Genomic DNA, 15,078 nt, shown 5'->3' with positions numbered 1-15,078 from the left:
AGCCTCGTGGAACTCACACCAAGAGTCTTTCTGAGGCCCCAACACCTTATCGGACTTCGCTGGTCGCCTCAATCTCTCAGTTATATTAGGCACGACGATCAGGTCCTTCAATTCCACCACAAAATTGTATCTCGCTGGCCTCGTTCTTTCTATGACCGGGCGATCGCCTCCTGCTGGACCCGGGGGCTGGGGCTTTCTGGCCTCGTAGGGGCGTCTCCCATCGGGCTTCTTCCTTCCCGTCGTGGTCTCATTGACCCTGGCGAGTTGAGCTCGCGCCGGTCCCCTCGTGCGTGAGGGTACGACGCTGGTGCGCTTCACGCACACCTCTCCTTTAGAAGCGATATGTTCTACCGCCCGACGGCGTAGCTCAGCAAAAGTCCTAGGGCGGTTGCGAATGATGGATTCTCCAAAAGGACCGGGGCATACGCCTTTCACGAACGCGTACACGATCATTGGTTCCTCTGTCGTACCAACCTTTACTACCTGGGCCCCGAAGCGATTGATGTACTCCTTTAGGGTCTCCCCTTGATACTGTTTCACATCAAACAAATCGTAGGAGACCGGCGGCGGGGCCTTGTTTGCTAGGTATTGTTCCCTGAACAATCGTGATAGTTGTCGGAAAGAGGTGATATGACCGTCCGGGAGGCTGATGAACCAGTCCATAGCCATCCCAGTTAAGGTGCTCATAAAGAGCTTGCACTTGGCAGCGTCAGAGCCGCCTACCAGGACCATCTGTGTGTGAAATGCAGCGAGGTGCGTCTCAGGGTCCTCCATCCCGGTGAAGATCACCTTGGGCCCCGCGAACGTGTTCGGGATCACTTCATCCAGAATCTCCTGCGAGAAGGGAGTGGAAAACTCCCTTGGCGGGGAATGGTTCTCCATCTCGTCATGTTCACGTTGCCCCCGATTATTTCGCAGGCCTCGGCGCAACTCCTCATTTACACGACGGAGCTCTTCATTCCTCTCATGTGAGGCTTCGAGATCTGCTTGCATGCGTTCCTGTTCCAGTTTCGACTCCGCCATGTCCTCCTGCAGCCCCCGCATTATCTCCAGGACCTATTGCATGGATAGTTCTGCTGGGGCCGCGCGTGCAGTACCCTGTCTTGTGGTGGTCATTGTCACGGTCTTTTCAAACCTCTTCCAACGTTACTATAACTTGGTAGATCTTCTCAAACTTGTGATGGGACTGATGTTTTATATCGGCCCCACGGTGGGCGCCAAATGTTCCGTCCGGTTGACCTGGGACGTCTTCGTGCGCGACCTCAACCGTCAGCTAGGGACTCCTTCCCACTGGTTACCTGTGGATTCCTGCAAAGAAGAAGGACAAAGGGCGCCCTAGCGGCCGTTTGCACTCCGACGCTCAAGTCAGCCAGCAAGAAACACCAAAAACTATGCACCTCTGTATCGGAGCGCCGCGTGTGGCACTCTGAAGGTGGTAAAAAGGAACTGTGTCTGGTGTATATTTTCTCGTTCTGGCCAAAATCCTTCCCTAGTCCCTTGTGCAAAACCTCAAGGCTCGAGCAAGCAACTAGAGTGTTTCTGGAAAATTAGCCAAAAGTCTGAACCCTGTTTCCAACATTCTCAGCGCTATTTAAACTACCCAAGCATTTAAAGCGCCTTAAAGCGCTTTTAATCATAAAACGTAACGCACTTAATTAGTGCGTCTAATTAGAAAACGTAGCGCATTTAAGACGTTGAAACGCTTGAGAGTCTTTATAGTACCTTAAACGCTCGAAACAGAAACTGTATTAAATAACTTTAATTACCTGGTACCTGACTAAATGGTGTTTCTATTCTGACCTGGCTGTCATACACGTGGAGGGCCTCACAGCGCCATGACCCCATCTGGGGACGTTTCTGCCCATCTGGGGACGTTTCTACGTGTGAGTCCTCCTGCTTGGGAGTGCTACTGCGCAAGGGGTGACTTTTTTGGGTGCCAACTCTAGTGTAGAGTAGACTTTAATTTCTTGTCAAAATTAGCATAGGAACTTTATTTGTAATTTTCTTAGAATTAATTTTGGCACCTAAAACACCAACCTAGGTAAACTTAGAGTTTCTAAAAAAACCTCTAAATTTACCAAGGCCGGTCTAGAAAGCCCATGGAGGGGGTGAGCATAAAAACTAGACACACCCCTCCCCATGTGCTCATTTGTGCACCCATGTGCCATGTGCACCCATGTGCTTCACATTTACATTTCATTTGGCTAGCATTAGGGTTGCATTATGGTCCTCCTTAGCCTATAAAAGGAGGAGCCTACACCTTGTATTTTCAAGTTTATTGTGAGTAAAGTTATGCTGCCATTTTGTGCCAAGCTTTGCTTCTCCCTAGAATTCTAGGCTCTAAACTTCATTTCCTTCACATCTCCTTGGGCTGGCCGAACCTCCCTATAATCATACCTTTCATGCACCTTTAAGATCAACACCACTCTTAGGAGGATCTTGCTCACACACCTTCATAGCTTCCGCACCACTTTTCTTACATGATTCAAGAAGACCTTCATGAAATGCCATCAGCTTGTCTAAGCATTCATAAGCATAATTCACTTAAAATAACCCTATTACTTCCTTCCCCCACACCTGTACATCCTTGACATTCTCTTTCATAATAGCCCCATTTAGAAGCATAAGAAGATCTGCTTCCTTTGCGGACTCCCACTCAAATCTGTTGCGTCTCCACTCCAGGTTCCACCTCCATATTGAATTAACCCAAACACCTACCTCGCCCACTGTTTGGCCTTTATTTAGGGATAGGGAGTACAATCTGGGAAACAAAGATTTGAGATCAGTACTTCCAACCCACACCTCCTCCCAAAATTTTACTTTGTCCCCACATCCTAATTCCCAACTTAATTCTTCCTGAAACCATCCCTTTCTTCCTCCCTCCTTACATAGTTTATTGAGGTCTCTCCACCACCACGATTGAAGTTTAATAGGAGTTTGAGTGCTTTCGGTCTCCAAACCATATTTTGATATCAAAGTGTCCTTCCACCTTCCTTCCTCCTGAGAGATAAAACGCCATTTCCACTTTGCTAGAAGAGCATAATTAAACTTTCGGATATCTCTTAAACCCAGGCCTCCCTCCTCCTTATTCCTACAAACATCTTTCCAACTTACCCAGGAGATTGGTTTATTTGCTTTACCCCAACCCCATAAGAATCTCCTTTGGATGCTAGTAATCTTTTTGCATACTATGTGCGGTGCTCTGAAGAGGGAGAGATAATACAAGGGTATGGCAGTACTGACAGATTTAATAAGACATATTCTCCCTGCCAAAGTCAAGAATCTACCTTTCCACACACTGAGCCTAGCTTTTATCTTGTTAATGACAGGTTCCCAGAACTGTTCCTTCCTTGGATTTCCTCCCACTTCAATTCCCAAATACTTAAACGGTATCCCCATTTGTGTACAGTTCAGAGTCTTTGTGTAGCAATCTAGAGAATAGCTTTGAACGTTGATGCCTACTAGTTTTGACTTGTGAAAGTTGATCCTCAATCCTGAGGCTAATTCAAAACCCCTTAGAATGGCCTTCAAGGTTATCACATTATTAAGAGAGTCTTCACACAGAAAAAGAGTATCATCTGCAAACTGAAGGATGCATACTTCCATCTCGTTCTGCCCAATCTTGAGGCCCGATAGCAATTTGGTTTTCATAGCTTGTCTTACCAATCCGGCAAGGCCTTCAGCTACAATATGAAAGAGAAAAGGCACTAGTGGGTCTCCCTGTCTCAACCCTCTTGTTGGCTTGAATTCCTCCGTAGGGCTCCCATTGACTAGCACAGACACAGTAGCGGATTCCAAGCATCCTCTGATCCATGCTATCCATAGGGGGTGAAAACCCATCTTGAGTAGCATATCATATAAGAACTCCTATCTTATCGAATCATATGCTTTTTTGAAGTCCACCTTCAGACACATACCTCTTCTCCCCTGCCTTCTAATTTCGTCTACCATTTCATTAGCCATAAGCACGCTGTCTAGGATCCCTCTTCCTTTTACAAAAGCATATTGGCTTTCATCTATCAAGACTGGCTTTCATCTATCAAGACTGGCAACACCTTCTTCATTCTACCGGCCAGCACCTTAGATATGATTTTGTACAAGGCTCCGACAAGAGAGATAGGTCTATACTGCTCTAACAAAGTGGGGTCCCTAACTTTAGGGATTAAAGCTATGAAGGAGGCATTACAACCCTTCGGGATACTCCCAGTCTCATGAAACAGGGTTAGTGCTGCCAAGATCTCATCTTTTAAAAACTCCCAGTGTTTCCGAATAAAATTGAAATTGAACCCATCTGGTCCGGGGCTTTTGGATCCGTCACATTGCCACACTGCGTCCCTAATCTCCTTCTCCGAAAACACAGCTATAAGACCCTCATTATCAGATGAGGATAAAGACTTGAACTCGACTTCATCCAGTCTTACCCCTAGATCTTTCGTTGCTCTGAATCTAGATTCGAATAAATTCTTTGCCTTTATCTAAACCGTACAAGGTTCCTCACACCATTGCTCCCCCACCTGGACGCCCTTCACTTCATTCCTCAACCTTCTCCACCTCAAAGATGAATGGAAGAATCTAGTACATGAGTCCCCACTCTTAAACCAGTTTGCTCTTGCCTTCTGACAACTAAGGGATTCAATTTTCTTTTCATTCTCTTTTAGGCAGCTTACCAACTCCAGTCTTCTCAACCTCTCACTTTCTGTTAATCCACCTGAGCAGTCGTGACTATCAAGAGCCTCCATCTCCTGTAGGATCCTCCTCTTGGAAGTCTCCAGGTTTCCAAGCACATCCTTGTTCCAAGATTTCAGATCGAGCTTGAGGAGTTTTAGTTTTTCTTTACATATAATTAACCCATTCCCCTGGATAGAATAAGACTGCCATTTGTCCTTCACCATCCTGCTGAAACCTCTCTCCAACAGCCATGCATCTATGGTTCTAAACGGTTTTGGACCCTAGTCCTTCTCCACTGACTTCACCACTAGTGCACAGTGGTCTGACACTTTCCTTCGAAGGACATATTGTTTACTCTTGGGCCATAGTAGTAACCAGTCTTCAGTAACAAGCACTCTATCAATTCTACTCTTGGCCGTTCCATCAGGTTTAAACCACGTAAACTTCTTGCCTACCAGAGGTAAATCTAATAAGAAGTTTGAATCAATGAAGCTATTAAAACCATTTACCTCGCTTTTTTGTTCACCCCTGTCTGTGATACCTTTCCTCTCGTTGCTACTTCTCACTGCATTAAAGTCTCCGCAGATGCACCATGCCAAAACATGTGATGACTGTCTTACTTTAGAGAGGTCCTCCCAAAGAGTCTTCTTACCTCTCAAGGAGCAAAAAGAATAAACATTGACCACAACACACCTATAAGAAGTTTTAATGTGTTGGCCGTAAACAGCAATATAACCAATTCCCATCACATGACTTTCATACTCAAAAACGTCCTTATGCCACATAGACAACAAACTTCCACTACCTTCATCTCCTTTATTGTGAATCCAACCCACTTTGTTATCCCCCCAAAACACAAAACATCTGGCATCCGAGAGCTCTTTGGATTTTGTTTCTTGTATACATACAAAGTCAGCTTCCTCCCTTCCTATAACATGTCTCATATACCTAGCTTTGGTACCTCCCCCCAACCCTCTGATATTTAAATTGACTATGATCATAAAAACCGATCCTTCCTTCCCTCCTCCGCACCCTTCAGAATCTCCAAATCTCTTGCTTCCATGTTTGAATATTCATTGACTACCTCCTTTTCATCCCCACGACACATGGTTCCAACACGTCTACTAATCTCCCATAGCTTAGTCGGTTCCTCCTCCGATTCAGAGACATTCAACTGTATGTTACAGTTGCCTATATCCCCATCAGAAAGCGATACTGAGGACAATCCCTGTCTTGGTTGAACACTAATTCCAGCTTGAGAGTATCTTGATATTAACCTTGCGGAACGCCTAGGATGAGAATGTGAGATCCCCAATTCCGTCAAGCCTTTCATCTTGCGCCGTCGTTGAGTTGTTTTTGTTGCCTTTCCCACTACCTCATCGTCATCTCCTGGACAGGGTGATTGGCCTTCACTTGCGATCAAAACCCCTGACCTAGATGCTTCTTTCCTGCAAACAGAATCGTTCCCAGCACTCTGTCGCCTTACAGGGTCCAATTGCAACTTACCCGATCCTCTCTCCTTTCCTGACTTATTGTAATTGCTAGCCTCCTTCTCGACATCCCACACCTCCTGAGTTAGGTGCAACTCTCGTTCTCCTTGTAAGCAATCACTTCCAACGGGATTATTTTCTTCCTCACAAACAAGCCTGAGTCCCTTTTGTGATGGTCCTAGCCCACATTCATTAGAAACATCTTCCTCGTTTTGGGCCTCCTTCTTTTTACGTAGGCCCAAACCTAATTTAACCTCCCTCTGAGAATTAAAGCTCTCTATGTCCACCACTATTCTTGCCAGGTCAGCATGTGCACAGGGTACGTTATTAGCAAAACCGCATGCTTGATCAAAAGCGCTGACAGTAGCAGGTTCCGCTAATGTCTTCTGCCCCTGTATTTCCTCATTCATGCAAAGCTTTTCACATTCCCTCTGACTCACTCTGCTTTTTGTAGAAGATTCCCCAAATAAGGCCTTTGACTTATACGTCTCCCCTCCTTCCCGCTTACCTACTTCGATCTCCTTTCCGATTGATCGTACATCTTCCCCAGCCCTCCGACCGAACTCCTCCTTACCACTCTTCACTGAAAACACAGATTCTTCAACATAGGTTTCCGATGAGGAAATACTATCAGAAGAATCGTAGTCATGATGATAACCGTTGCATCGACCTACTGTGCCACTGGGGACTCCTCTTCTATAGAGATGCTTAGCAAATGACCATTTATTCTCATCTTCTTTGCCATCCTAATATAACAATTGTTCTCAATACGAATTTGCAGCCGAGCGAACTGTAGGTTCTCCCACATCAGCGTTGCTTTGTCAATAGAGATCAGACTGACTGCTTCACCTATCACTCTTGCAAAGCAAGTGTTGTTCCAGAGAGATATCGGCAAGCCATAACATCTCATCCAAACTTTTTTGTGACTTGCAACCCGTGACTCCGTCCATGGCTCAATGCTCACAAAAAAGCTATCAAACCACTCTCTGTTTAACTTTATCACCTCCTCCATGTTCTCACCTTCCCTAGGTGTTAAGAGAGCTAAGTTGTCCCCCATAGATCTCACTTGAATCATGTTCATTCCTCCTCTAACAAATTCTTCTCCCAATTGATCAAAGTCCAGACCAGCATTGTATTTACCTACTGCACTCCTCACCATCCATGGAAGGTTTTGTATTTGTGTATTAAAAGCTGGTCCCTTCCACTCCTTCCGTGCTTGTCCTCTAACAGCATCCACATAAGATTTTTTCTCACTCTTTTCCACCCAGATCTCCTTCCCTTTCTTACGCATGTTTTCGTTAATGTTTTTTGACTCCTTCTTCTCATATATGGCCCTCTCCATGTTCGTATAGCCCGAAATAGTCTATAAAAGGGATTCACGATCCCTAGTAAAGGTACACCGTTTCTAAGATTGAAACTATTTACTTTCTCATTGTTTCTTAACCTAGTTCTGACTTGATCGTCGGAGTGCAATCAACAAGTAGGGCCCCCTTTGTTTCAAACGGAGGCGCGTTCCAACAATCTAGGGAAAGAGCAAAGACCAGGAGAGGCAGACGGAGTCGTAACCTATTTCCAGAGTCAACCGGCAACCAGATCAACCAGCAAGAACAATTTTAACTAATATAGTCATTAACATTATAAAAAAATTATTAAAAAAAACTAATTTTAGAAATCAAAATAATTAGTTACTCACTAAATTAGAAATCATTTTATAAAAAAAAAAATTATTGGCATTTAAAGTAGTTTCTATTATAAGAAAAATTATAAAGTAGTTTCTAAATTGGTATCTAACCATTAGTTTTAGTTACCATTAGTTTAAATCTTGGTAGTTAATTTAGATATCAATTTATAAATTATTTCATAATTTTTTATTAATAATAAAAATCACCTTAGATATAGTAATTTTGTAGTCTCTAAAATAAATATAACTTAGTGAATGTAGTGATTAATTATTTTTTATCTCTAGATTTGATTGTTATTTAATGATTTTCTTATAGTGTAAGTTAAATACATAATTATATATTAAATATAATGTAAGTGGTAAATGATATATTCATGAAATCCATTAAATACAGCGTTTTTATTAAAAAAAATTAATTACAACATTCATAGGAGTTGTAATAACAATATTGAAGGTAATGTATAAACAATTTTAAGAACATAATTAAATATTGTATTAATTTAATATGACTCATTTATTATATTTGATTTATTTATTTAATATATTGATTAAATGAAAAATATTTAAATTTTATTTCTAAAAATACAGTAAACATTTTAAATATATAAATTGTACATTTTTCACCTATATGTATACCAATTATTGTATTTCACCATTATTTATAACAATTATACTATGTGACCCACTATGTGATATATTATTTTGAGTTTTAAATTTAAAAATGTAAACTATTTTATTTTGACTCGTTAAAGTAAACAAACTTGATAAAGAAATAGGGATACAAATCAATTATTTATAATCCGGTGTTTATGTGATTTTTAGATATCCTTTGATTGTTTAAAAATATAAATTGTTGTTATTGAATAATTTACTTATGTGTAGTGTTAGATATGAATTATGTAAAAATGTGATCGAGACATATTATTTTTAGGAAAGAAAATATTGTGTTGAAATTGTTAGGATTTGTATTTATTAGGGATTCGTCTAGAAAGAAATATTCTTGATCTCTTGATATATTAGAAGTCATATAGATGAAGATTGTCATATGTTCGAAAGAAGTTCATATGATTGTGTCTGTGATTTGAAATATAATATGGTCTTGCAAGTCATATTAATTAACTTTATCATATGAGATGATATGATATTGAGATTATTATAAGTATAACTGTGTAAATTTCACAATACATATGCAAATATCTGAGTTTAAATCAATGCACGAGTCTTTCAGAAATAAAGTCAAGTGTATATTGGTAAGTAGATTTCGGACATGAGTAACATTGAGTATGGATTATTTCTAGACACTGACCGATTTGATACAATGAAATGTATGATAGAGATGGATTTTATGATGGTGATTTAAAGTTACAATTACATTGAAGTTTTAAAAATTCTAGTTTATCCTATTGTTTGTGTTTTGTTTGTTTTTTATGTATTATACGAGAGTAGATGCTGTTATAGGTGATAAAACTTCCTCCTAAACTAATGGGTTTTATTTTGTTTTGATATTTTATTTTTAAGATATGTAAATATTAAATTTTCTATAAAAAATATTGTATAAATTATTTAAATATATATATATATATGTTAATTGGTTAAATATTTGCAAGATATACTATTTAGATAATGTAATTAGGGATGTTACAAATTTACTATATTATATTATTTTAGTTGATAAATTTTGAAGGATATTTAATTAAGATTTAATTTTTAGAAAGTAAGATTATTAATTAATTAATAAATTATTTATAAAGTTGAATATTAGAAAAAAAACACTACAATAAACAATAAAAGTTATGAGTTTTTATCAATTATATAACTTTTTCTTTAGAAGATTTATTGGATTAAACATATCTGCTCTGAGTATGGAGGGCTTACTGGCTAGTTACATAATAATAATGTGGACATCATTGTGGTGTGTCCACTAAAAAATAAATAAATAAAGTAAAAAATAGGGATAAAAAGGTCACAGGAAAAGGAGTCGTGGCAGTTAATTTAAAAGATTAATTAAAAAAGTAGCGATGGACCATGGACATCCAAAAAAAAAAAAAGGACAGGGAAGTGGCAGTTTGGGATGTGTCCTATATATCCGAGGAAAGTGCTTGAATTGTGAACGCAGATCAGATCCTCTCTCTCTCTCTCTGTCTCAATTCATTTCAATTCAAGGTCTTCTCTTTTTCTTCTCTTCTGTCCTTTTATCTTTCTTCTTCCATTCAGCGACACTAAGGTTTCTATCTCTATCTCTATCTAGCTTCCTTTCTGTTTCCCAATTCCACCTTCACCTCTCTCTGTGCCGTTTCTTCCTCCTTCCCCCTTTATTTTTTTCGATTAAGGTTTTTATTTTGGGGCCTTCTCCCGTCAATTCAATTCATCGTCTCAAAACTTGAAGATGAAACCTTTATGCACCTTACGCATTAACCGCCTGTCTGAATTGTCCGAATCCAAGCATTGTTACGCTCATGATTTTTCACTTCTCGACAACTCTTTTGTCTGTTAGCTTTAGAATTTGAATGTTTTTTTTAAGTATCACGTTTTTAGGGTTAGGTTACTGCTTGCTTGTTATTCCTTTTCCGGTGGATGTTCTGAGACCGAGGAGTATCATCTTTTTTACTTGGAAATAAAATTGAAATTTTAGTTCAGGGTCCTGTGACATTGGGTGTTTGTCTGTTTATTTTCGTACGGGGTGAAATTGATGTGTTTTCCGCTTTTTACCTCACACACTTTGTTTGGCAGGAATAAATAACATAGGGAATCATGGCTCAACAACAGGGGGACGGAATGGAGTATGTCGCTGACGATAACGAAATGGCGGAAGCAGAAGATGATATATATTTTCGGGGCAGAGTGTTTGGCGATTCAGAGTCCGAATCCGATGATGATGATTATGACTCAATGGTTGGTTTCTCCTCATAAGTAAATTTGTCATGCCTTGTGGTTTTGTCTTATGCGTTTAATTTACAATTACATGAGTAAAATGTTATGAAATGGCTTTGACATAATATTTCCTTTCTGATTGCCCTTGTTGGGATGTGGGTTCTTTCTTCTTTGTTGCAGGAAAATCGAATGACAGATACCACTGCTGCAGAAGCTAGGAAAGGAAAGGATATACAAGGTATACCTTGGGATAGACTGAGCATTAGTCGTGAGAAGTATAGACAAACTAGACTAGAGCAGTATAAGAATTATGAAAATATACCGCAATCAGGCGAACTGTCAGAAAAGGTATACTGTGTTTTTTACTCGAGTTCTGTGGCATTTGAGTAATGCTTTTTAGGGGATTTTTATCTTTTTCTCATCTATTCCATCTCTTGCCTACAGGAATGCTCACTAGCATATAGAGGAGGAAAGTATTATGATTTCTGGCAAAACACTAGATCTGTGAAATCAACAATACTTCATTTCCAAGTACGTTTATATAGTAATGAATTATATTGAATCATTTCAGATGATGCGATGCAATAAGTTAGATTATTATTACCTTCTAGAAATTCAGTGTGCCATGTTCGATGAGTTAACTAATGTTAATGTGATACCTCCAATCTCTCATTTGTAGTTGAGGAACTTGGTGTGGTCAACATCTAAGCATGATGTGTATCTTGTTTCGGGTTACTCAATTATACACTGGTCTTCTTTAAGTTCCAAGAAATCAGAAATCCTGAATGTATCAGGGCATGTGGCTCCATGTGAGGTAATAATTTTTGCACTCCTTTGTTATCAAAAGGATCACTTAGAATCTACAAATGAAATTAAGCCTTTTATGTGCCTGTTGGTGATAGAAACATCCTGGAAGCCTTTTGGAAGGATTTACTCAGACACAGATTAGTACACTGGCTGTGCGGGATAATTTGTTGATTGCTGGGGGTTTTCAAGGGGAACTTATTTGCAAGGTACTTCTATTATTATGGGGATTGTACTTGTCATTTTTCTTCCCTATATTAGTATTTGCCATTATTTATTGGATGTACTATTACTACACACCATGCAAGATACTTGGTCACTAAGATTTATTGTGCTCAATATTTCATTTCTTGCTTTGGATGTTCAAACAAAATTATGAATTTATACTCGATATATTTGTTAGATTTCTACATTGTTTTTAAATGGTAAAGAGATTATTTTGCCTTAAAATGGATCTGATTAATTGAACAATTACTGATTAGCCAAACTGAATAATATGAATTCATTCTCAATTATTTGAACTTTATTGATTCATTCCACATAATTGATAATTCTTGACTGATTAAATGATACGTATTGTCTTGCAGTACATAGATCGACCAGGGGTTAGTTTCTGTTCAAGAACTACTTATGATGACAATGCAATAACAAATGCTGTTGAGATATATGAGCATCCAAGGTCTTGATTCTCTGATCTACTGTTTTTCTTTTATTTTCTCTATATGGTGCTAGCAATTATTGCTTACAAAGGATACTAACAATTAATTGATATCTCAGTGGAGCTGTTCATTTCATGGCTTCGAATAATGATTGTGGACTTCGAGACTTTGATATGGAAAAATTTCAGCTTTCCAAGCATTTCTCCTTCTCTTGGCCTGTAAATGTAAGTCTTTAAATGGTTAAATTTTTAATTCTTTGTAAAAATCCATGTGGATTTGTTTTCTATTATTGAATGCAGTTTAGTATGTCTGTCAACCTGCAGTCCATTAATGGTGGGGGTGTCAAGCCAATCCATGTGGGATTTGTTTTTTATTATTGAAAGTAGTTTAGTATGTCTATTAATCTGCAGTCCATTAATGGTGGGGATGTCAAAAGCCAGCGCACTAACTACACAGTCAGTTAACTAACCTGGCCAGCCTGAAAATAAAGCTATACCAAGACACAAATAAAAACAAAGGGAGCTACTGAAAATCCAAGAGTTCCCCTTCTAAACAGGACAGCTGAAATACTAATTCACAAACCATACAAACTATATATAGATGATATACACGTGTGTATGCATGTATATGTATGTCTCCAAACCAGCAATCAAGTGTCAATACACATCATAAGTTTAGGCCCTTGGCATAAACATTTTTTAATAGTTCATCTAGGAGTCATATAATTCATAGATAGTAGTTACCGTAACTTTTTAACATCACAATTGTATAGCTAGAATATCCAATGGTAGTATTACTATTACCTACAACTCTAAATAAAGAGATTATTGCTCTTATCTTTATCCCTACAGCTTCACTATAGTAGATAGACATCAAAGAAAATCACAAATTCCCCAATTTATAGGGCTTAGGAGTTTAAGGAAATCACAAGAATCCTACTATTTAAATTTTCAGCACCCCATGCAAAACCCATTACTAATCTAAGTTGTAAATAATCACTTCGATTTATGGGTTTACTTTGGAAGAGCTTCTAATAGAGATTTTTGAGGGATGGGTGTTCCTCTCAACTCAAATCACCTTTCCCATACTTATGTGCCTCATGGGTGTAGGGAGTTTTGAAACACTGGAAAGAAAAGAGTGGAGAGAATGGAAGGTAGGAAAAAGAGACAAAATAGGGTGGAGAAAGGAGGTTATGTGAAGGGTGGGTGGGTTCATTGGGAGACACCAAATGGAACTTTAACTTGATAAACCTCGCTTTTGAGCTCTACTATTAAGGAAACTTCAAACAGAATAGTAGAATAGTAATGGGGAAATTTTAAAGCTTAAAAAGGAGAGAGAATTGAGAGTATGTCTAAATATATATATGTTTTCTCTCTGCATGCTCATTACTGTGCACACTGCCAATGTCGGGAAATATTATATCAGTCTTCTGATAGATAGAATAAATGATCTGAATTTGTTCCCTTTCTGTCCGCAGCATACTTCATTGAGCCCAGATGGAAAACTGCTTGTGATTGTCGGAGACAACCCAGAAGGATTACTTGTGGATTCTCAAACTGGAAAGGTGGTGTATTCTTTTGATTTATGTTATAAATTCCTTATGTGCAGTGTATGGGTAAATTATAAATGAATTAAATTTTGGTTCTTTGTAGACTGTGAAGCCTTTATCTGGACACTTGGATTACTCATTTGCATCTGCATGGCATCCTGATGGCCACATTTTTGCTACTGGTAACCAAGACAAAACATGTCGTGTTTGGGATGTTAGGAACTTGTCAAAGTCTGTTGCTGTGCTTAAGGGCAACCTGGGAGCTATACGTTCTATAAGGTTCACATCTGATGGGCGATTCATGGCAATGGCTGAGCCAGCTGACTTTGTGCATGTGTATGATGCAAAGAGTGGGTTTGAGAAGGAGCAGGAGATCGATTTTTTTGGGGAGATCTCTGGTGTATCTTTTAGCCCCGACACAGAATCACTTTTCATTGGTGTTTGGGATCGCACCTATGGAAGCCTTCTTCAATACAATCGGCGGAGAAACTATAAATATCTGGACTGCATGTAAATTTGACTGCATACCCCGTGTCTATAAGTACCTACAGTTTATGTTCTTCTGTCTAGGAATTGTTGCACCACCTAACTAAAAAAAATGATCGGTGGCATGCTTCATCATACAATGTAGGATGATATGGTCATTACATAAACTCCTTCTAAATAACCTTGATTTCCTATCTCTTATCTTTTTATTTTTTATTTATTTTTAATAGCTTTTGCCAAAGATGGAAGAATGTGTGCTAAGTTTGTACTAGTGACATTTGCGGTACTCATTTTCCACAGATCCGTCTCCTCTAGGTGGGCTTATTCGTGGTTACTTTAAAATTACAATCAAGTTCTTTGGTTAAAAACATTTGTTAATATTAGGATTTACGTGCTCATAAAATGCCTCAGTTGCCATGGGTTGAATTAGCAACAGAACATTCGATGCTTCCGCCACCCTGCTAATTTAACTGTTTTCCCGGTTATATTCTATGAAAGTTAGCCTCTTCTAATGTTAATTAAAAAGAGTAAATAGCTACCAGATTAACCAATCATAAATCACTATTATCCTAACAACTACTTTAAAAGCCAGCGAGTGTGTGTATAAAGAAATATATTGACAATATGAAAATTAAAACTCGACTAAAAATTTAACGAGTACTATTTTTATAGAAAAACTCAAGTATATTAGAAAGTAGGTTAGAATAGAATTATGGTCTCTTGTCTACGTTTTATATTTTAGTTTAGTGTCTTAAGTTAAAAAAAATGTCATTTAGGTCCCTTACAATGTTTGTTATATTAAATTATTTTTTCCATAAGATTTCCAATATTAATAACGAAAATTTTATTAATGTCACATATTTCAGAATT

General features: G+C 38.6%; 2 protein-coding genes across 3 annotated transcripts; one reads left to right on the top strand and one right to left on the bottom strand.

The window, feature by feature from the left end:
* Positions 1-4,949: 4,949 nt before the first annotated feature.
* LOC137839356 (uncharacterized) lies at positions 4,950-5,612 on the bottom strand. Its single transcript, XM_068648475.1, has one exon. The coding sequence runs from the start codon at positions 5,610-5,612 to the stop codon at positions 4,950-4,952; it is 663 nt and encodes a 220-aa protein (XP_068504576.1).
* Positions 5,613-9,859: 4,247 nt separating this feature from the next.
* Positions 9,860-14,402, top strand: LOC137806878 (putative WD repeat-containing protein C2A9.03). 2 transcript variants are annotated; one of them, XM_068607226.2, is made up of 10 exons: positions 9,860-10,002; positions 10,570-10,731; positions 10,891-11,058; positions 11,155-11,241; positions 11,390-11,524; positions 11,613-11,723; positions 12,102-12,193; positions 12,292-12,397; positions 13,651-13,737; positions 13,826-14,402. In XM_068607226.2, the coding sequence occupies exons 2-10, from the start codon at positions 10,591-10,593 to the stop codon at positions 14,234-14,236; spliced, it is 1,338 nt and encodes a 445-aa protein (XP_068463327.1). In that variant the 5' UTR covers positions 9,860-10,002; positions 10,570-10,590; the 3' UTR covers positions 14,237-14,402. The 2 variants fall into 2 exon arrangements, with proteins under 2 accessions (XP_068463327.1, XP_068463326.1); XM_068607225.1 differs by having other exon boundaries at positions 9,930-10,063.
* Positions 14,403-15,078: the final 676 nt, after the last annotated feature.

This window comes from Phaseolus vulgaris, chromosome 3 (genome assembly GCF_051622355.1).
Source record: "Phaseolus vulgaris cultivar YP4 chromosome 3, ASM5162235v1, whole genome shotgun sequence".
Classification (NCBI taxonomy): Eukaryota; Viridiplantae; Streptophyta; class Magnoliopsida; order Fabales; family Fabaceae; genus Phaseolus; species Phaseolus vulgaris.
Note: the sequence above shows the minus strand (reverse complement) of the source record. Positions and strands in the feature narration are given on the sequence as shown.